Source organism: Budorcas taxicolor, chromosome 18 (assembly GCF_023091745.1).
Source record: "Budorcas taxicolor isolate Tak-1 chromosome 18, Takin1.1, whole genome shotgun sequence".
Lineage (NCBI taxonomy): Eukaryota > Metazoa > Chordata > Mammalia > Artiodactyla > Bovidae > Budorcas > Budorcas taxicolor.
The window spans coordinates 66,928,103-66,943,828 of record NC_068927.1 but is presented as its reverse complement, the minus strand read 5'-3'; the positions used below and the strand labels follow the sequence as shown (position 1 = coordinate 66,943,828).

Below are 15,726 nucleotides of genomic sequence, written 5' to 3'. Positions count from 1 at the left end.
GAAGTTTCCTTTGCCAGTGCGATGCCCAATATAAAAAACTTGGTGATGAAGCAAAGACTGAGTTCTGAATGTAGGCGATGATGTAGTCAAAGATCCCCCAAAACAAAAGCAAACCAAAAACCACATCAGCGCATACACTACTCAATATGGCCTTGGCACCTGGCAAAGGAATTTTATCATCAAAGGAGTACTAGTTTTGGCATCCCAGGAAGGGGAGATGTTTTTATCTCAAAAACAGACAGTCTTTACTTCCGGTCAGTGTGTTCTTTTCTTTAATAACTAATGCAGATATGCAGTGAATATTGGATAAGCCACCAATAGGCTGTCTTGGTTAGCCTAAAGTTCGAGTTAAATTATTGTATAAGCCAGAATGACTTTCCCATACCTTCAGTCACTTCAGTCCAGTTGCTCAGTTGTGTCTCTTTGCGACAACATGAATTGCAGCACGCCAGGCCTCCCTGTCCATCACCAACTCCTGGAGTTCACCCAAACTCATGTGAATCAAGTCGGTGATGCCATCCAGCCATCTCATCCTCTGTCGTCCCCTTCTCCTCCTGCCCTCAGTCCCTCCCAGCATCAGAGTCTTTGCCAATGAGTCAACTCTTCGCATGAGGTGGCCAAAGTATTGGAGTTTCAACTTTAGCATCAGTCCTTCCAATGAACACCCAGGATTGATCTCCTTTAAAATGGACTGGATGGATCTCCTTGCAGTCCAAGGGGCTCTCAAGAGTCTTCTCCATCACCACAGTTCAAAAGCATCAATTCTTTGGCACTCAGCTTTCTTCACAGTCCAACTCTCACATCCATACATGACCACTGGAAAAACCATAGCCTTGACTAGACAGACCTTTGTGGGCAAAGTAATGTCTCTGCTTTTCAATGCGCTATCTAGATTTGTCATAACTTTCCTTCCAAAGAGTAAGCGTCTTTTAATTTCATGGCTGCAGTCACCATCTGCAGTGATTTTGGAGCCCCAAAACATAAAGTCTGACACTGTTTCCACTGTTTCCCCATCTATTTCCCATGAAGTGATGGGACCGGATGCCATGATCTTAGTTCTCTGAATGTTGAGCTTTAAGCCAACTTTTTCACTCTCCTCTTTCACTTTCATCAAGAGGCTTTTTAGCTCCTCCTCACTTTCTGCCATTAGGGTGATGTCATCTGCATATCTGAGGTTGTTGATATTTCTCCTGCCAATCTTGATTCCAGCTTGTGCTTCTTCCAGCCCAGCGTTTCTCATGATGTACTCTGCATACAAGTTAAATAAGCAGGCTGACAATATACAGCCTTGAGGTACTCCTTTTCCTCTTTGGAACCAGTCTGCTGTTCCATGTCCAGTTCTAACTGTTGCTTCCTGACCTGCATATAGGTTTCTCAAGAGGCAGGTCAGGTGCTCTGGTACCCCCATCTCTTTCAGAATTTCCCACAGTTTATTGTGATACACAGAGTCAAAGGCTTTTGAATAGTCGATAAAGCAGAAATAGATGTTTTTCTGGAACTCTGTTGCTTTTTCCATGACCTCAAACTCTACCTAATCCTCAAACTGAAAGAAACCTTTCCTAGGCGGCGTTAGCTAGGTAGCTCCACTTGTGACCTGGAGGTGGCGCCAATGCCCCATTTCATCGTTGGTGCTGTGGGAACTATATTACCCAGGAGCCTCGGCACTCTGGGCCAATGAGGCCCCACGAAAGGGGCGTTTCCGTTCATAGGGACGATGCCTGGGCGGGACTTCCTGTTCCCGTCTTGGGCGGACATATTGTTTGCTTTCGGATTAGTCCACCAGATCCGTATCCAGAAGGTTACGTCACACGCGGGGTGACGCGATGGGGAAACGTGAGAGGCGTTGTTGCCCTAAACAGAAGCGGACCCGAGGATTGGTAGTGGCACTGCTCGGGTGACCCGGCCGCCGGAGCCCAGGACCTAGCACCTGTCGCTCTGCAGCTACTCGCCTTCCCCAGTCCGCAGGTGCCGATGGCGGCCGCGGTGCTGACGGACCCGGCGCAGGTGGGTGCTGCGCCCCCGGCGCCTCCCTCGACCTCCGTCTCTGAATCCTGAAGCCTCGAATGAGGGAAGCTTCAGAGCCCCGCAGCGCTGGGCCCTGTGTCCCGACTGTGGGGGCGCTCTTGGGCGGACATTTCTGACACCGCGCGTGATGGGATGACAGGACGTTACAGAAGTTGGGGCCGGAATGTGCAGAGCATTTGGGAAACCTGGAGTCTGAGTCCTTGGTGTCTGAAAAGATCAGAGGGTTTGAGCAGCTGTGCCTTCATTCTGAAGGTGATGGGAGCACGGAAGGTTCTAAACAAAGAGACCATATAGGATGGTTTAAAATGTAGACTGTCCAGGTGTGAACAGACTTGACGTTAGTGAGGACAGTGGAGCCTAGAAATGTTGAGAGATGGTCCAAGGCCACGCAGTTGTTAGATGGCCCAGAGGACTGCGGCACACAGGGTAGACTGTCAGCTCCAGGTCCTAATGGCCGAGCAGCAGCAGCACAGAGGCCTGAGGCTCTCTTGCGGCTATTTCGTCGTTGTTTCTCTCTCACAGTTTCCCTGTACCTACAGGTTCCCCGATCTCAGAAGTAATTATGGGATGTATACAGTGAGACGCGGAGAAGGCAATGGCACCCCACTCCAGTACTCTTGCCTGGAGAGTCCCATGGGTGGAGGAGCCTGGTAGGCTGCAGTCCATGGGGTCGATAGAGTCGGACACGACTGAGCGACCTCACTTTCACTTTCCACTTTCATGCGCTGGAGAAGGAAATGGCAACCCTCTCCAGTGTTCTTGCCTCGAGAATCCCAGGGATGGGGGAGCCTGGTGGGCTTCCGTCTATGGGGTCGCACAGAGTCGGACACCAGTGAAGCGACTTAGCAGCAGCAGCAGCAGATACAGTGAGACGAGGATATCCAGTCTCATCGATTCCACCTTCACCTTCACCCATCAGGGCTCCAGGATTGTGGTTTCATAGAACACGTTACCTTGTACTCTCCCAGCTCTTGAGTCTGAGGACCCCTGAGAAACACCAAGCTCAGAGTTCTCAGTCCAGTCCAGAGGTGATATGGCAGGGCACTGCCTCCTGGGGACCATTGGAATAAGGTGTGGAAGTTTGTTCCAGGCACGGGAACCAGCATACCTGATGGTGAGATTGAATTGGGAATTAAAAAAAAAAAAAAAAAATACAGATCTTCACCAAGTCTGGTAACAGGAGTCAGGCCTGAAATGGCCAATTGAGAACCTAGGCCTCTGTTATGAAGGTGGTGTAGCCATGGCAGATGTGGAGCAGAGGAGGGAGGTGATCTGATCTGGGTTTTCACAGCTCCCTGTAGATGCCATGTTTGATCCCTGGGTTGGGAAGATCCCTTGGAGAAGGAAATGGCAATCCACTCCAGTGTTCTTGCCTGGGAAATCCCATGGACAGAGGAGCCTGGCGGGCTACAATCCATGTGGTTGCAAAGAGTTGGGCACAGCTTAGTGACTAAACAGCAACAAAGACAACTCTGAATTCCAAGTGGAGAACAGGCTATGTGGTGAGGGTTGAGGGAATTAGGATAGAGGTGAGGAGAAAGATTGGGGAGAAGGCTGTTTCTGTATTCCAGGCGAGTTGTAACAAATGGTTGGGCCAGAGGGGTCGCTGTGTAGATGGGAGAAGTGATTGGGTCAGCTTTTCTGTGTAAGAAAGAGACAGCCCCAAGGTGTTGGGCCATATCAGTCAGAAGGGTAGAAGCGCCATCAGCTGAGGTGGGCAAGTTAGTGGTAGAAGTAACTCTGCATATGGGTATCAGTACTTTATTTGTGGCCACGTGGAGAGTCTGAGATGTGCCAGAGAACTCTTGAGGTATCCAGTGAGCTGCTGGACATGGGGCTGAAGTTATATGGAGGGGTTCAGGAGAGAGACATCCAAAAAGTAGAAGATGACGTGTACATAGGTTTACAAGGGAGAAACTACAACAACACAACAGTACGCTCCTGCCGCGTTTAGCACAGCAGGTGAGAAATACCTGATACAGTGAGCATGTAAGGAAAAAACAGACACATATAATTTGGCAAGCAGGGAGTCAGGGGACCCTCCTGCGCTCCATGACAGAAAGACAAAATGGCTCCTTTCAGCCCGCACTTTTATTGGCAGAAGTCACATGAGATCATTAGGGAATAGCTATACTGGGTAGTTTGATCAGCGCACCATAAAGAGGGAGTAAAGTTATGACTCTGCTGTTGATTAGGAACATCTTGTTTTGTTTCCGTGGGGATGGACTTAGGGGCAGGCAGTGAAGCAGAGCAGAGAGCGTGTCCCACCCTACCGTTTGGCATACTTACTAGGACAGTCAAGAGGGCGCATTTTGCCGCACCCTGGAGTCATGAGGCAAGGTGTTGGTCTCTGCTCCAGGCTGCAACACCCTCCTGCAGTCTCCCAGGAATGGTTGCCTGGTAACGGTTACTCAGTAAAGGGTGCCTGCAAATGGCTGCGCGCCAGCTCTGCATCTATTACCTGTTGATTTCCTCAAGGTTTGGTGGCATGTGAACTACATTACCCAGCAGGCTTTGCTCTCTGGGGGGCAGTTAATGAGCTAGGAAGGTGATGAAGTGAAGTGAAGTCGCTCAGTCGTGTCCGACTCTTTGCGACCCCATGGACTGTAGCCTACCGGGCTCCTCTGTCCATGGGATTTTCCGGGCAAGAATACTGGAGTGGGTTGCCATTTCCTTCTCCAGAGGATCTTCCAGACCGAGGGCTTGAACCTGGGTCTCCCACAGTGTAGGCAGACGCTTTACCGTCTGAGCCACAAGGAAAGCCCTGTAGGAAGGTGATGATGAAGGCCAATAACTGGGTAAGCAACCAGAGTTGTGAGAGAGTGATCCAGAAGAACAGTGTGCATGTGGAAAAAGTGTGAATTGATGGCCCTTGGGCCCTGGTTTGGGGGGCTTAAGGAAGAAAGATGAGCCTAACTTTGGTTGTCTGGTAATCATGATCTTAGCAACTTTCAAAGAACTGGCTGGAAGGAGGTGGGTGGGGGTGCTGTGCACCATACCAGCCCCAGAGTTTAGACAGGCCTTTCTGTCCCACCTGCCCGTTGTTGCTGTGGGTGGACACAGTGATCAACGGGACCCTGAGGAGAGAGCAGACATATATGGCACCTGGTGCTGGTGTTTCCTCTGAGTTGAGGAACTGGATGGGAAGGAACGGTCAGGGGAGTTCTGTGGGGGCAGATGGGATCCTTGAGAAGGAGACTGCTCACAGAGTGTTCTCCCCATTATGGCAGGGGAATGTGACCTTTGAGGACGTGTTCGTGTCCTTCTCCCAGGAGGAGTGGGGGCTCCTTGATGAGGCTCAGAGGCTCTTGTACCGCGAAGTGATGCTGGAGAACTTTGCACTGATGGCCTCACTGGGTAAGGCCCTCTTGTCCCCTGCAGTGCCTGGACCGGGCTCTCCCCCTTCCCTGTTTCTTGGATCAGAGCCATAGGCAGTACCACCACCTGCCCTGGTTCCTTGGAGTAGGTGCCGTGGGTGCCAGGTGTGAACTGTCGGCTCTAGCACCTCTGGTTTCTGAGTGTTCCCACTACCTGCTGCCCTGAAGGCTTGCATGGAAGAATGCAGGCATGAAGCGTCCAGTTGTTACCCAGTGGATCACATCCAGTTTGTCCTCTCCCTGACTGGGTGCCTCTGTCCAGATCCATGGCACTCTTGTGCCCCAGATTGTGCCCTCCTCCTCTAGCTGACATTTCTCATAGCCTACCTGTATCAGGAATCCCAAGAACCCAGTACAATCACTACTTGTTGAGACCACTAGGCTATTCCTGCAAGACAATACTTCAGAGTTATTTTCATGATATTTAGGTTTCTTCTCTGAGGGGTGGGTCACTCACACCCGTGCTGGCCATTTACTGTCCTGTTTTTTCCTTAGGATATGCATCTTCTATGTCCCATGGGGTTTCCCCACAGGAGCTTGGCAGGGAGCCCTGGGTCTCTGACTGGGCCGACACAACTCCAGCCCTGACCAGAGAGGCTCAGAGTGCAGGTGGCCCTGGTGAGTGGGAGCTGGGGAAAGTGTGATGTCAGGCTGGGTTCTGGTCACTCTCCAGCCTCTCAGTGCCCACAGTGGTTTAAGTGCCAAGGCCACTGCCCACACTTCATTCCTGTCTTTACTGCCCTGTTTATACACTTACCTTTTATGCTGTGACCTTTGGCCTTTGGCAGTTCCTCACCTCTGCCCACATCTCAGCTGTTCCTCTCCACTGCTTCCTCTGTACTGCTCTCCAACACTGGCTTATATGCTTTGTGTGTCATGAGAGGTGCATGTTCTTCAAATAATTCTTAAATACCAGCTATTCTATTCATTTGTAGCTGTTTAGTAAACACACTCTTCTTCTGCATGTCTCCCCAGCCGCCAAGGCCTTCCTACAATGCATTTGTGGATAATTTCATTGGGGACCCTGGCTCTTTCTGGGCTGTTCATCAGATCTGTGTCCTCTCCCCATCAGGGCCTCTTCCAGCCTGTGACCTTTAGATGCCAAGACTGTGGAGCAGCCCTTTACTCAACTTACACCCTGGCCTTTTGTCCTGAGGCAGACCTCAGTCTTAGTTTTGATAAACACACGTCTGTAATAACTGCCCCTTCCCACCAGTGTCACTGTGTACTTTACCAGCATTTGTCTGCTTTCAGGTTGTTGGCATGGAATGGAGGAGGATGAGATCCATTTTGAGCAGAGCATTTCTGTGAAAAGAATGTCTAAGGGCATGACTCCTAAGATGATTCCATCTTCCCAGAAGGCCCACCCCTGTGAGACATGTGGCCCGATCTTGAGAGATGTTCTGCACATGGCTGAGCACCAAGAAACACGTCCTGGGCAGAAACCATACCTGTCTGTGGCATGTGGGAAACAGCTGTGGTTCAGTGCAAACTTCCCCCTCTACAATCAGTACAGTAGAGAGAAACCCTGCAGGAGGGACGTGCACAGGGCCCTTCTTGTGAGCAGCTGCCCTGTCCAGTCATTGAAGACACCTTTTACCACGAGGGAGGGTTGTGAGGATTTTCCAACCAGCTCAAGCATGTTTCAGCAGCATTACCCTCTTAGCAAGTGGAACCCACAAAGTGACACCCACTGTGCAGAGGTCTTTCACAGTGGACAAAAGCATTATGAGTGCAGCGAATGTGGGAAGACCTTCAGCCGCAAGGACTCACTTGTTCAGCACCAAAGAGTCCACACTGGAGAGAGGCCTTACAAGTGCAGCGAATGTGGGAAAACCTTTAGCCGCAAACCCATACTTGCGCAGCACCAGAGGATCCACACTGGAGAGATGCCTTACGAGTGTGGCATATGTGGGAAAGTTTTTAATCATAGCTCTAATCTCATTGTACACCAGAGAGTCCACACTGGAGCACGGCCTTACAAGTGCAGCGAATGTGGGAAAGCCTACAGTCACAAATCCACGCTTGTTCAGCATGAGAGTATCCACACCGGAGAAAGGCCTTATGAGTGCAGTGAATGTGGGAAATACTTCGGCCACAAATACAGACTCATTAAGCACTGGAGTGTTCATACTGGGGCACGGCCTTATGAGTGCATTGCATGTGGGAAGTTTTTCAGCCAAAGCTCCGATCTTATTGCCCACCAGAGAGTTCACAATGGTGAGAAGCCGTATGTGTGCAGTGAGTGTGGAAAAGCCTTTAGCCACAAACATGTGCTTATGCAGCACCTTAGAATCCACACTGGAGAAAGGCCATATAAATGCAGTGAGTGTGGGAAAGCCTTCAGGCAAAGGGCTTCCCTCATCAGACATTGGAAGGTTCACGCTGGAGAAAGGCCTTAGGAGAGCAGGGAACACTCTGTCTTATTCAACATAGTGACACCAGAGAGAGGCTCCAAGAGGAGCCTTTGTGAGTAGCCATAAGCTAGATGAGCCTCGTGTTTGAACTCCCACCCTGAGGAGATTCTTCTGTGTGCCAGCTCTGTGGGAAGCATTCTGGGGGCAGTATTGTACTTTGTAACATGCCTTGGCCACTGTGAAAGGTCTCTGCGTGCTTGCCAAAACCGTGTCACTGCCAGCATCTGAAAGAAGCCATACATCTGTGCAACAGCAGGGCCCCACATTGTGTGTATGTCACTCCCAGACGCTTTGATGGGCAAGATCTCTGCTCTTCCTGTCTTCCCTAGAGGGCACCATCGGTAGCCTGACCCTATTGATGATCCTCACTCCTTCCTGCTCCCTACTGGTGGAAGCATGGGTGTGACCCATTTTGAGTCAGAAGGATGCAAGCTTGGTTCTTCTGGTTGCCTGCAGAGATGTCCATATTTCAGACTGTGTTGGTCTCTTGTGACCCTCGTGATGAGTTTGACCAGCCTCCGAGTCACCTGACCTGGAAATTATCTGCCTCATATTGTTCTGGTTTTGCAACACATGCCTTAGTTTCTAAGCTATCTTTATTCCTGGGAATTTTGTTCACTCTGTGGGTTGAGTTGAGAACAGAATTGGGCTTGCCAGCCTGAAAGAATGAGTAGCTTGTGTGAGAGTGCCAACTGTTGAGTCTCAGTGGTATTTGCAGAATGATTAAAGAAAGAACAGCTCTTATTCTAGTTTCAGCCTAATTTACATCACTGCTCAAGGCCTACTGGGAAAGTATACCAGGCTTTGCAGGCCTAATTGTGTGTCCTGTATGTTGAGATGATTTGTGTGACCAGGGTCGTCTTGAGCAGGTTGTCAAGGTCTTGACAGCCTCTGATGTATGTGGGAACAGCATGAATTGGGACCCCTGTTCCTAGGGAATGTTTCAGAATTTGATTCCCTGGGACCTGTCTGCATCCCTGATATCTATCATTTAGTAGGGTATTATTGGTAGGCAGATGTCACTGTCACCTACAAGGACCAGTTAGGAATCATAATTGATACAGAGACACTGATTAATAGGAAGTTGGGAGACCATAGCCAACTACAGGGAATGTAACTCTTTTAAAGGTGTATCCACAAACTTGTCCATCACTATGACTTTGGTATGAGGGTTTATGGAAATTCTGAGGACTCTCATATTTGTGTCTCACGATCTTACAGCAATGGTTACTATCCAAAATAGAATGAAAATACTCTGCAATTGCATGTATTTACAGTGTGTAATTTGATTTTTTTGTGTTTGTGACCCCATGGATTATAGTATTCCAGGCTTCTGTCCTCCTATCCATGGGATTTTCCAGGCCAGAATACTGCAGTAGGTTGCCATTTTCTTCTCCAGGGGATCTTTACGACCCAGAGATCGAACCCCTGAACCCCCGTTGGATTCTTTACCACTGAGTTTTGATACATGTTTGCACCTATGAAACCAAGTTTTCTGATTCCTTTTGTAGTATCTCTTCCCCTCACCCTTGCTAGGCAACCACTCATCTTGCTTTCTGTCACTATAGATTTGTTTGCATTTCTTAGAATTTTAAATGTATGTGTGTATAGAATAACTTAAAGTGTATTTTTATGGCTCTGGCTTTTTAAACTCTGCATAATTATTTTGTGATTTATCAGTAAAGCAGTAACAACTGCTTTAATTACCTCCCACAAAACAATATGTTGTATTTTCATTTAAATTATTTTAAACCTTTTCCAGTTTCATTTTAAATTTCTTCTGACACATGGTTCTTTTAGAAGTATGTTATTTGGGCTTTTCTTTTTGGTAATTGATTTCTAATTTAATTCATTATAGTCAAAGTATACACATTATGACTTGAATTATTTACATTTATAGGTATTTGCTTCATGGCCCAGAATATGGGTTATCCTGTGTTTCACGTTAACTTGAAATGAATGTATATTGTTTTCTTGTTTGCTGGAGAGTTTCTTCAAATGTCATCTCAAGTTAATGTAATTAATAATGTCTAAGTTTTCTGTATCCTTACTGATGGGATGGGCACTGCTCTGTCAATTATTTGAATGGGGTTGTTGACATCTCTGACTCTAAAAGTGGATTTTCCTATTTTTCTGTTTAGTTCTATCATGTTTTCCTTTGTGCTATTTATTTTTATTATATTTTTATTTTTTTATTTGCTTTGTGTCTTTTTATTAGGTGAATAAACATTTCCTACTGTTATGTCCATTTAATGAGTAGACCTCTTTAGCATTAATAAAAGGCCCTCTTGGGACTTCCCTGGTGGACCAGTGGTTAAGACTCTGTGTAAGTACCACGTGCTATCCAATTGTGCCACCAGAGTGTTAGACTCTATACTCCCAATGCATGGGGCCTGGGTTCAGTCCCTGGTCAGGGAACTAGATCCCCCATGCCACAACTAAGGCCTGGGGTCCTCTTTATCTATAGTGATATTCTTTGCCCTAAAATCCACCTTGTCACACACTTAACATTGTGTAGTTTTGATTCAATACTCATTTTGCCTTTTGAGTGAGTGAAAGTCGCTCAGTCACACCCGACTTTTTGCGACCCCATGGACTATTCAGTCCATGGAATTCTCCAGGCCAGAATACTGGAGTGGGTAGCCATTCCCTTCTCCAGGGATCTTCCCAACCCAGGGATCAAACCCAGGTCTCCCGCATTGCAGGCGGATTCTTTACTAGCTGATCCACAAGGGAAGCCCTTTGCCTTTTTGGGTACTGAAAATACCTGCTTTTCAGTAGATATTCTTTATATATTTTTAAGGTTTCTTTAATGTGGACTGTGTTTTGAAAGTTTTTATTAATTTGTTACAATATTGTTTCTGTTGTATGTTTTGGTTTTTTTTGACCATGAGGCATGTGGGATCTTAGCTCCCTGACCGGGGATCAAACCTGCACCCCCTTCATTGGAAAGCAAAGTCTTGACCACTGGACTGCCAGGGAAGTCCCAGAGATATTCTCAATATTTTACATGCTTAAGTTCCATAGAAAGAATATGATCTTTGGGGATCTTGATCCCAAACATTTTTAGGTGGAATTATTGCAGCATTCATTTTAAGGCTATTTTCTCACCCTCTGCTGAGACACTAGTCATTCTGTATTTTCTACCTTATACTTCCTAAGGTTTCTGATTTAAACTGATTGGAACAGGTGCTATTCTGTTCTCTACATTAGCCTTGGAAATTGTTTCATTGAATCCTTTTGGGTGTTTCTTTACCCAACCTCTGGTCCTTCCCTACCTATATATACAGATTTGTACTGAGCTGAATACTTGAAGATGACCCTCTGTAGGTCTCTCTCTTGTCCTGTGCTCTATTGGACTGCAGACACCTTAGCAGGCCCAGGTTGTAAGTTCTTTCTCATATTAGGATGATTTTGGGGGTCTCCCTGGTCTCAGCACTTTTGTATTAGAGCCTGGGAACTTCCTTTCATGGAAACCTGAGATGGCCATGGGGCTTGTATCATTTATTTGCTCTGTCTCATAGGTTACTGGTATTTTTTCCAGTATATTAAGAATCAATTTCATGTACTTTTTTTTTTCAAGAAAATCTATGAATCGTCCTAAAGCAAATACTTTGAATAAATTAGTAGAATTGATAACACCTCCAATTACATCAGAAAAAAAAAGAGGAATCACATGTTTATAAATATAAGCAAGGAAAGAAGGTATAGCACTAGATATCTCTGAGACATAATGGATAATGTGTGATTGTTTTATATTTTGACTGTGCCATGTGGCATGTGGGATCTTAGTTCCCTAAGAGCAAAACCAGGTAATGAAATATATCAGGCTGTGAGTGTAGATGCAAAAAAAAATCCTTAACAAAATTTTAGAGAATTAAATATGTGTTTATATATGGCATATTTTGAATTGTTAAGCCAGTTTTACACTCCTGATAATGATTATAACCTAGTAAAATTGATCATGAATATAAGGTTGGTTTAGGGGCTTCCCGGGTGACTCAGATGTAAAGAATCTGCCTGCAATGTAGAAAACGCAGTTTCGATCCCTGGGTCATGAAGATCCCCTGGAGGAGGGCATGGCAACCTCCTCCAGTATTCTTGCCTGGAGAATCCCATGGACAGAGGAGCCTGGCAGGCTACAGTCCAAGGGTTGCAAAGAGTCAGACATGACTAAAGCAACTTAGCACCCATGCACACAACGTTGGTTTAGCAATTGAACATATATTAATTTAATCCATATTGACTAGAAGGTATGGTATAATGATGGGACCGGATGTCATGATCTTCGTTTTCTGAATGTTGAGCTTTAAGCCAACTTTTTCACTCTCCTCTTTGACTTTCATCAAGAGGCTTTATAGTTCCTCTTCACTTTCTGCCATAATGCTGGTGTCATCAGCATATCTGAGGTGATTGATATTTCTCCCGGCAATCTTGATTCCGACTTGTGTTTCTTCCAGTCCAGCGTTTCTCATGATGTATTCTGCATATGAGTTAAATAAGCAGGGTGACAGTATACAGCCTTGACGTACTCCTTTTCCTATTTGGAACCAGTCTGTTGTTCTATGTCCAGTTCTAACTGTTGCTTCCTGACCTGCATATAGGTTTCTCAAGAGACAGGTTAGGTGGTCTGGTATTCCCATCTCGTTCAGAATTTTCCACAGTTTATTGTGATCCACACAGTCAAAGGCTTTGGCATAGTCAATAAAGCAGAAATAGATGTTTTTCTGGAACTCTCTTGCTTTTTTGATGATCCAGTGGATGTTGGCAATTTGATCTCTTGTTCCTCTGCCTTTTCTAAAACCAGCTTGAACATCAGGGAGTTCACGGTTCACGTATTGCTGAAGCCTGGCTTGGAGAATTTTTAGCATTACTTTACTAGCATGTGAGAAGATCACTTCATGGGAAATAGATGGGGAAACAGTGGAAACAGTGTCAGACTTTATTTTTTGGGCTCCAAAATCACTACAGATGGTGATTGCAGCCATGAAATTAAAAGACACTTACTCCTTGGGAGAAAAGTTATGACCAACCTAGATAGTATATTCAAAACCAGAGACATTACTTTGCCGACTAAGGTCCATCTAGTCAAGGCTATGGTTTTTCCAGTAGTCATGTATGGATGTGAGAGTTGGGCTGTGAAGAAGGCTGAGCACCGAAGAATTGATGCTTTTCAACTGTGGTGTTGGAGAAGACTCTTGAGAGTCCCTTGGACTGCAAGGAGATCCAACCAGCCCATTCTAAAGGAGATCAACCCTGGGTTTTCTTTGGAAGGAATGATGCTAAAGCTGAAGCTCCGGTATTTTGGCCACCTCATGCGAAGAGTTGACTCATTGGAAAAGACTCTGATGCTGGGAAGGATTGGGAGCAGGAGGAGAAGGGGATGACCGAGGATGAGATGGCTGGATGGCATCATGGACTCGATGGACGTGAGTCTGAGTGAACTCTGGGAGATGGTGATGGACAGGGAGGCCTGGCATGCTGCGATTCATGGGGTCGCAAAGAGTCGGATACGACTGAGCGACTGAACTGAACTGAACTGAACTGGTGGTGTAATGAATATATCTGGTCTTTGTCCCAGGTTCCTGTCACAGAGCTTGAGAAATCATGAAATTCCTGCTGTGATAGGAGTCTTTCTGGTACGAATGGGGTAAATCTTGATAAGCCCCTAGAAAGTTTCAAGATGAGGACCTGTTACCAGAAAGACCAAGCATGTGATTAAAAGTTTGAAACTGAGCCAGACAGACCTGTGGGGAGAGAAGAGGGTCTAGATGTTTTGTTCTGGCATGTGACCATGATCTAATCAGTTGTGTCTGTGTAATCAAATTCTGATCCAAACACTGGATGGACAAAACTGGATGGGGCTTCTGGTTGGTAAACACATTGATGTGCAGGAGAGTGGTATGTCTGTATTCCCCAGAGACAGGTCATGGAAACTTTACACCTGGGACCTGCCCATACCTTGCCCTTGCATTCGTTCCGTTGGCTGTTCCTGAGCTGTATTCTTGATAACAAAACTGGAATCATATTAACATAGCATTCTTAGTAAGTCCTCTGAGCCATTCTAGCCAATTATTGAACCTGAGGGGATCATGAGAACTGAAATTATAGCCAGATGGCCAGAAGTGCAGTTGGGCCCTGTGACTTGAAACTCTTTTCTGAAGTGAGGAGGACTTTCCTGTGGAGGACTGAACCCTTAAAGATGTGGAGACCAACACAAACTCTGAGTAGTTGGTGTCAGAAAATTGATGTCGGAACCAATATATGGTAGCGTTAGAAACCGAAAGCTGACATTACACTTAATGGGGAAAGTTTGGATGTTTTCCCTCTGATACCAGGAATAAGGAGGAATGTCCACTCTCACAGCTTCTGTGTAATGTTGCACTGAGAGTCTATTCTGGTGACATAAAATTAAAGAGAGTAAATGATGTGCAAATTGTAAAGGAAGAACCAAAGTAGCCATTATTCACAGATGACATGCTTATCTATTTAGAAAACCCTTTACTATATATATTTTTTAAAAAAAGATCTAATTGGTTAGTCATGGTTACAGGATAAAAAGTCAATATACAATAAATGTTAGGAAGTTGAAAAACTATACTGCTTACTGTAGCATCAATATATGAAATATATAGGAATTTATGAAAGAAAATACATTCACAAAAGCAAACTCACAAAACTTCACTGAGACATAACCATGTTTCTGAACCTAAGGACTTAATATTTTAATTTATTCTGTAATTGTGCTGTTGATTCACACAGCTATCAAATTCCCAGTGACTTTGGTAGAAATTGACAAAATGATTCTAAAATTCATATGAAAATTCAAAAGACCTAAAATACTCACATTTTGGAAAGAACACAAATTTTAAAGGTTTTAGTCTGATTTTAAGAATCAGTTATAGAATTATAGAGCTTTACTAACGAAAGTATAATACTGATGAAAGGATAGACAATAAAAATATATAGAGTACAGAAACAGACCCACACCTGTACTGTCTATTTTCAATAAAATTGCCAATGTATTTTAAGACTAAAACAATAATGTTTTCAGCAAAATGCTCTAACATCCATATGAAAAATAAAGTAACAGACATCCTCAGCATCTCACCATTTAGTAATCTGAAGTTCATAACCTTGAATGTCTGAAACAAAAACTATACATCTCATAGGAGATATGGATGAGGAGCACTCTTTGAACATGGGTTAAACAAAGACTTTTTCTTACCAGACATAAAAACCAAAACCCAAATAAAAGAATAAATTGAGACTTACTCAAAATTAAAAATATTTGCTATTTAAAAGACCATTTGTGAAAGTTTCAGGAATGCCCTGGTAGTCCACTGGTAAGACTTGGTGTTTTCACTGGGGTGGGTTCAATCCCTGATTGGGGAACTAAGATCCTACAGGCCATATAGTGGGGACAGAGAAAGGAAAGAAGAAAGTTTAAAGTATAAACCAAACTTCATCTGATTAATAACTGGTGTCCAGAATTTTAAAATAACCTTTACAAGAATAAGGAAAATCGATTTTTTTTAAATAAAATTTTTCAATACATGTTTCACCAAAGATAACATGAATATGGGACTTCCCTGGAGGTCCAGTGGTTCAGTTCAGTTGCTCAGTCGTGTCCAACTCTTTGCAACCCCATGGACTGCAGCACACCAGTCATCCCTGTCCATCAGCAACTCCCGAAGCTTACTCAAACTCATGCCCATTGAGTCAGTGATGCCATCCAACCATCTCTTCCTCTGTCATCCCCTTCCCATGCCTTCAATCTTTCACATCAGGGTATTTTCCAGTGAGACGGTTCTTTGCATCAGGTGGCCAAAGTATTGGAGTTTCAGCTTCAGCATCAGTCCTTCCAATGAATATTGAGGACTGATTTCCTTTAGGATTGACTGATG

General features: G+C 45.2%; 1 protein-coding gene across 1 annotated transcript; it reads left to right on the top strand.

Annotated features, from left to right (window-relative positions):
• Positions 1-1,971: 1,971 nt before the first annotated feature.
• Positions 1,972-8,093, top strand: ZNF772 (zinc finger protein 772). The gene is made up of 3 exons (XM_052655281.1): positions 1,972-2,004; positions 5,256-5,382; positions 6,657-8,093. Exons 1-3 carry the CDS (start codon positions 1,972-1,974, stop codon positions 7,802-7,804), a joined length of 1,308 nt encoding a protein of 435 aa, XP_052511241.1. The 3' UTR covers positions 7,805-8,093.
• The last annotated feature ends 7,633 nt before the right edge of the window (positions 8,094-15,726 follow it).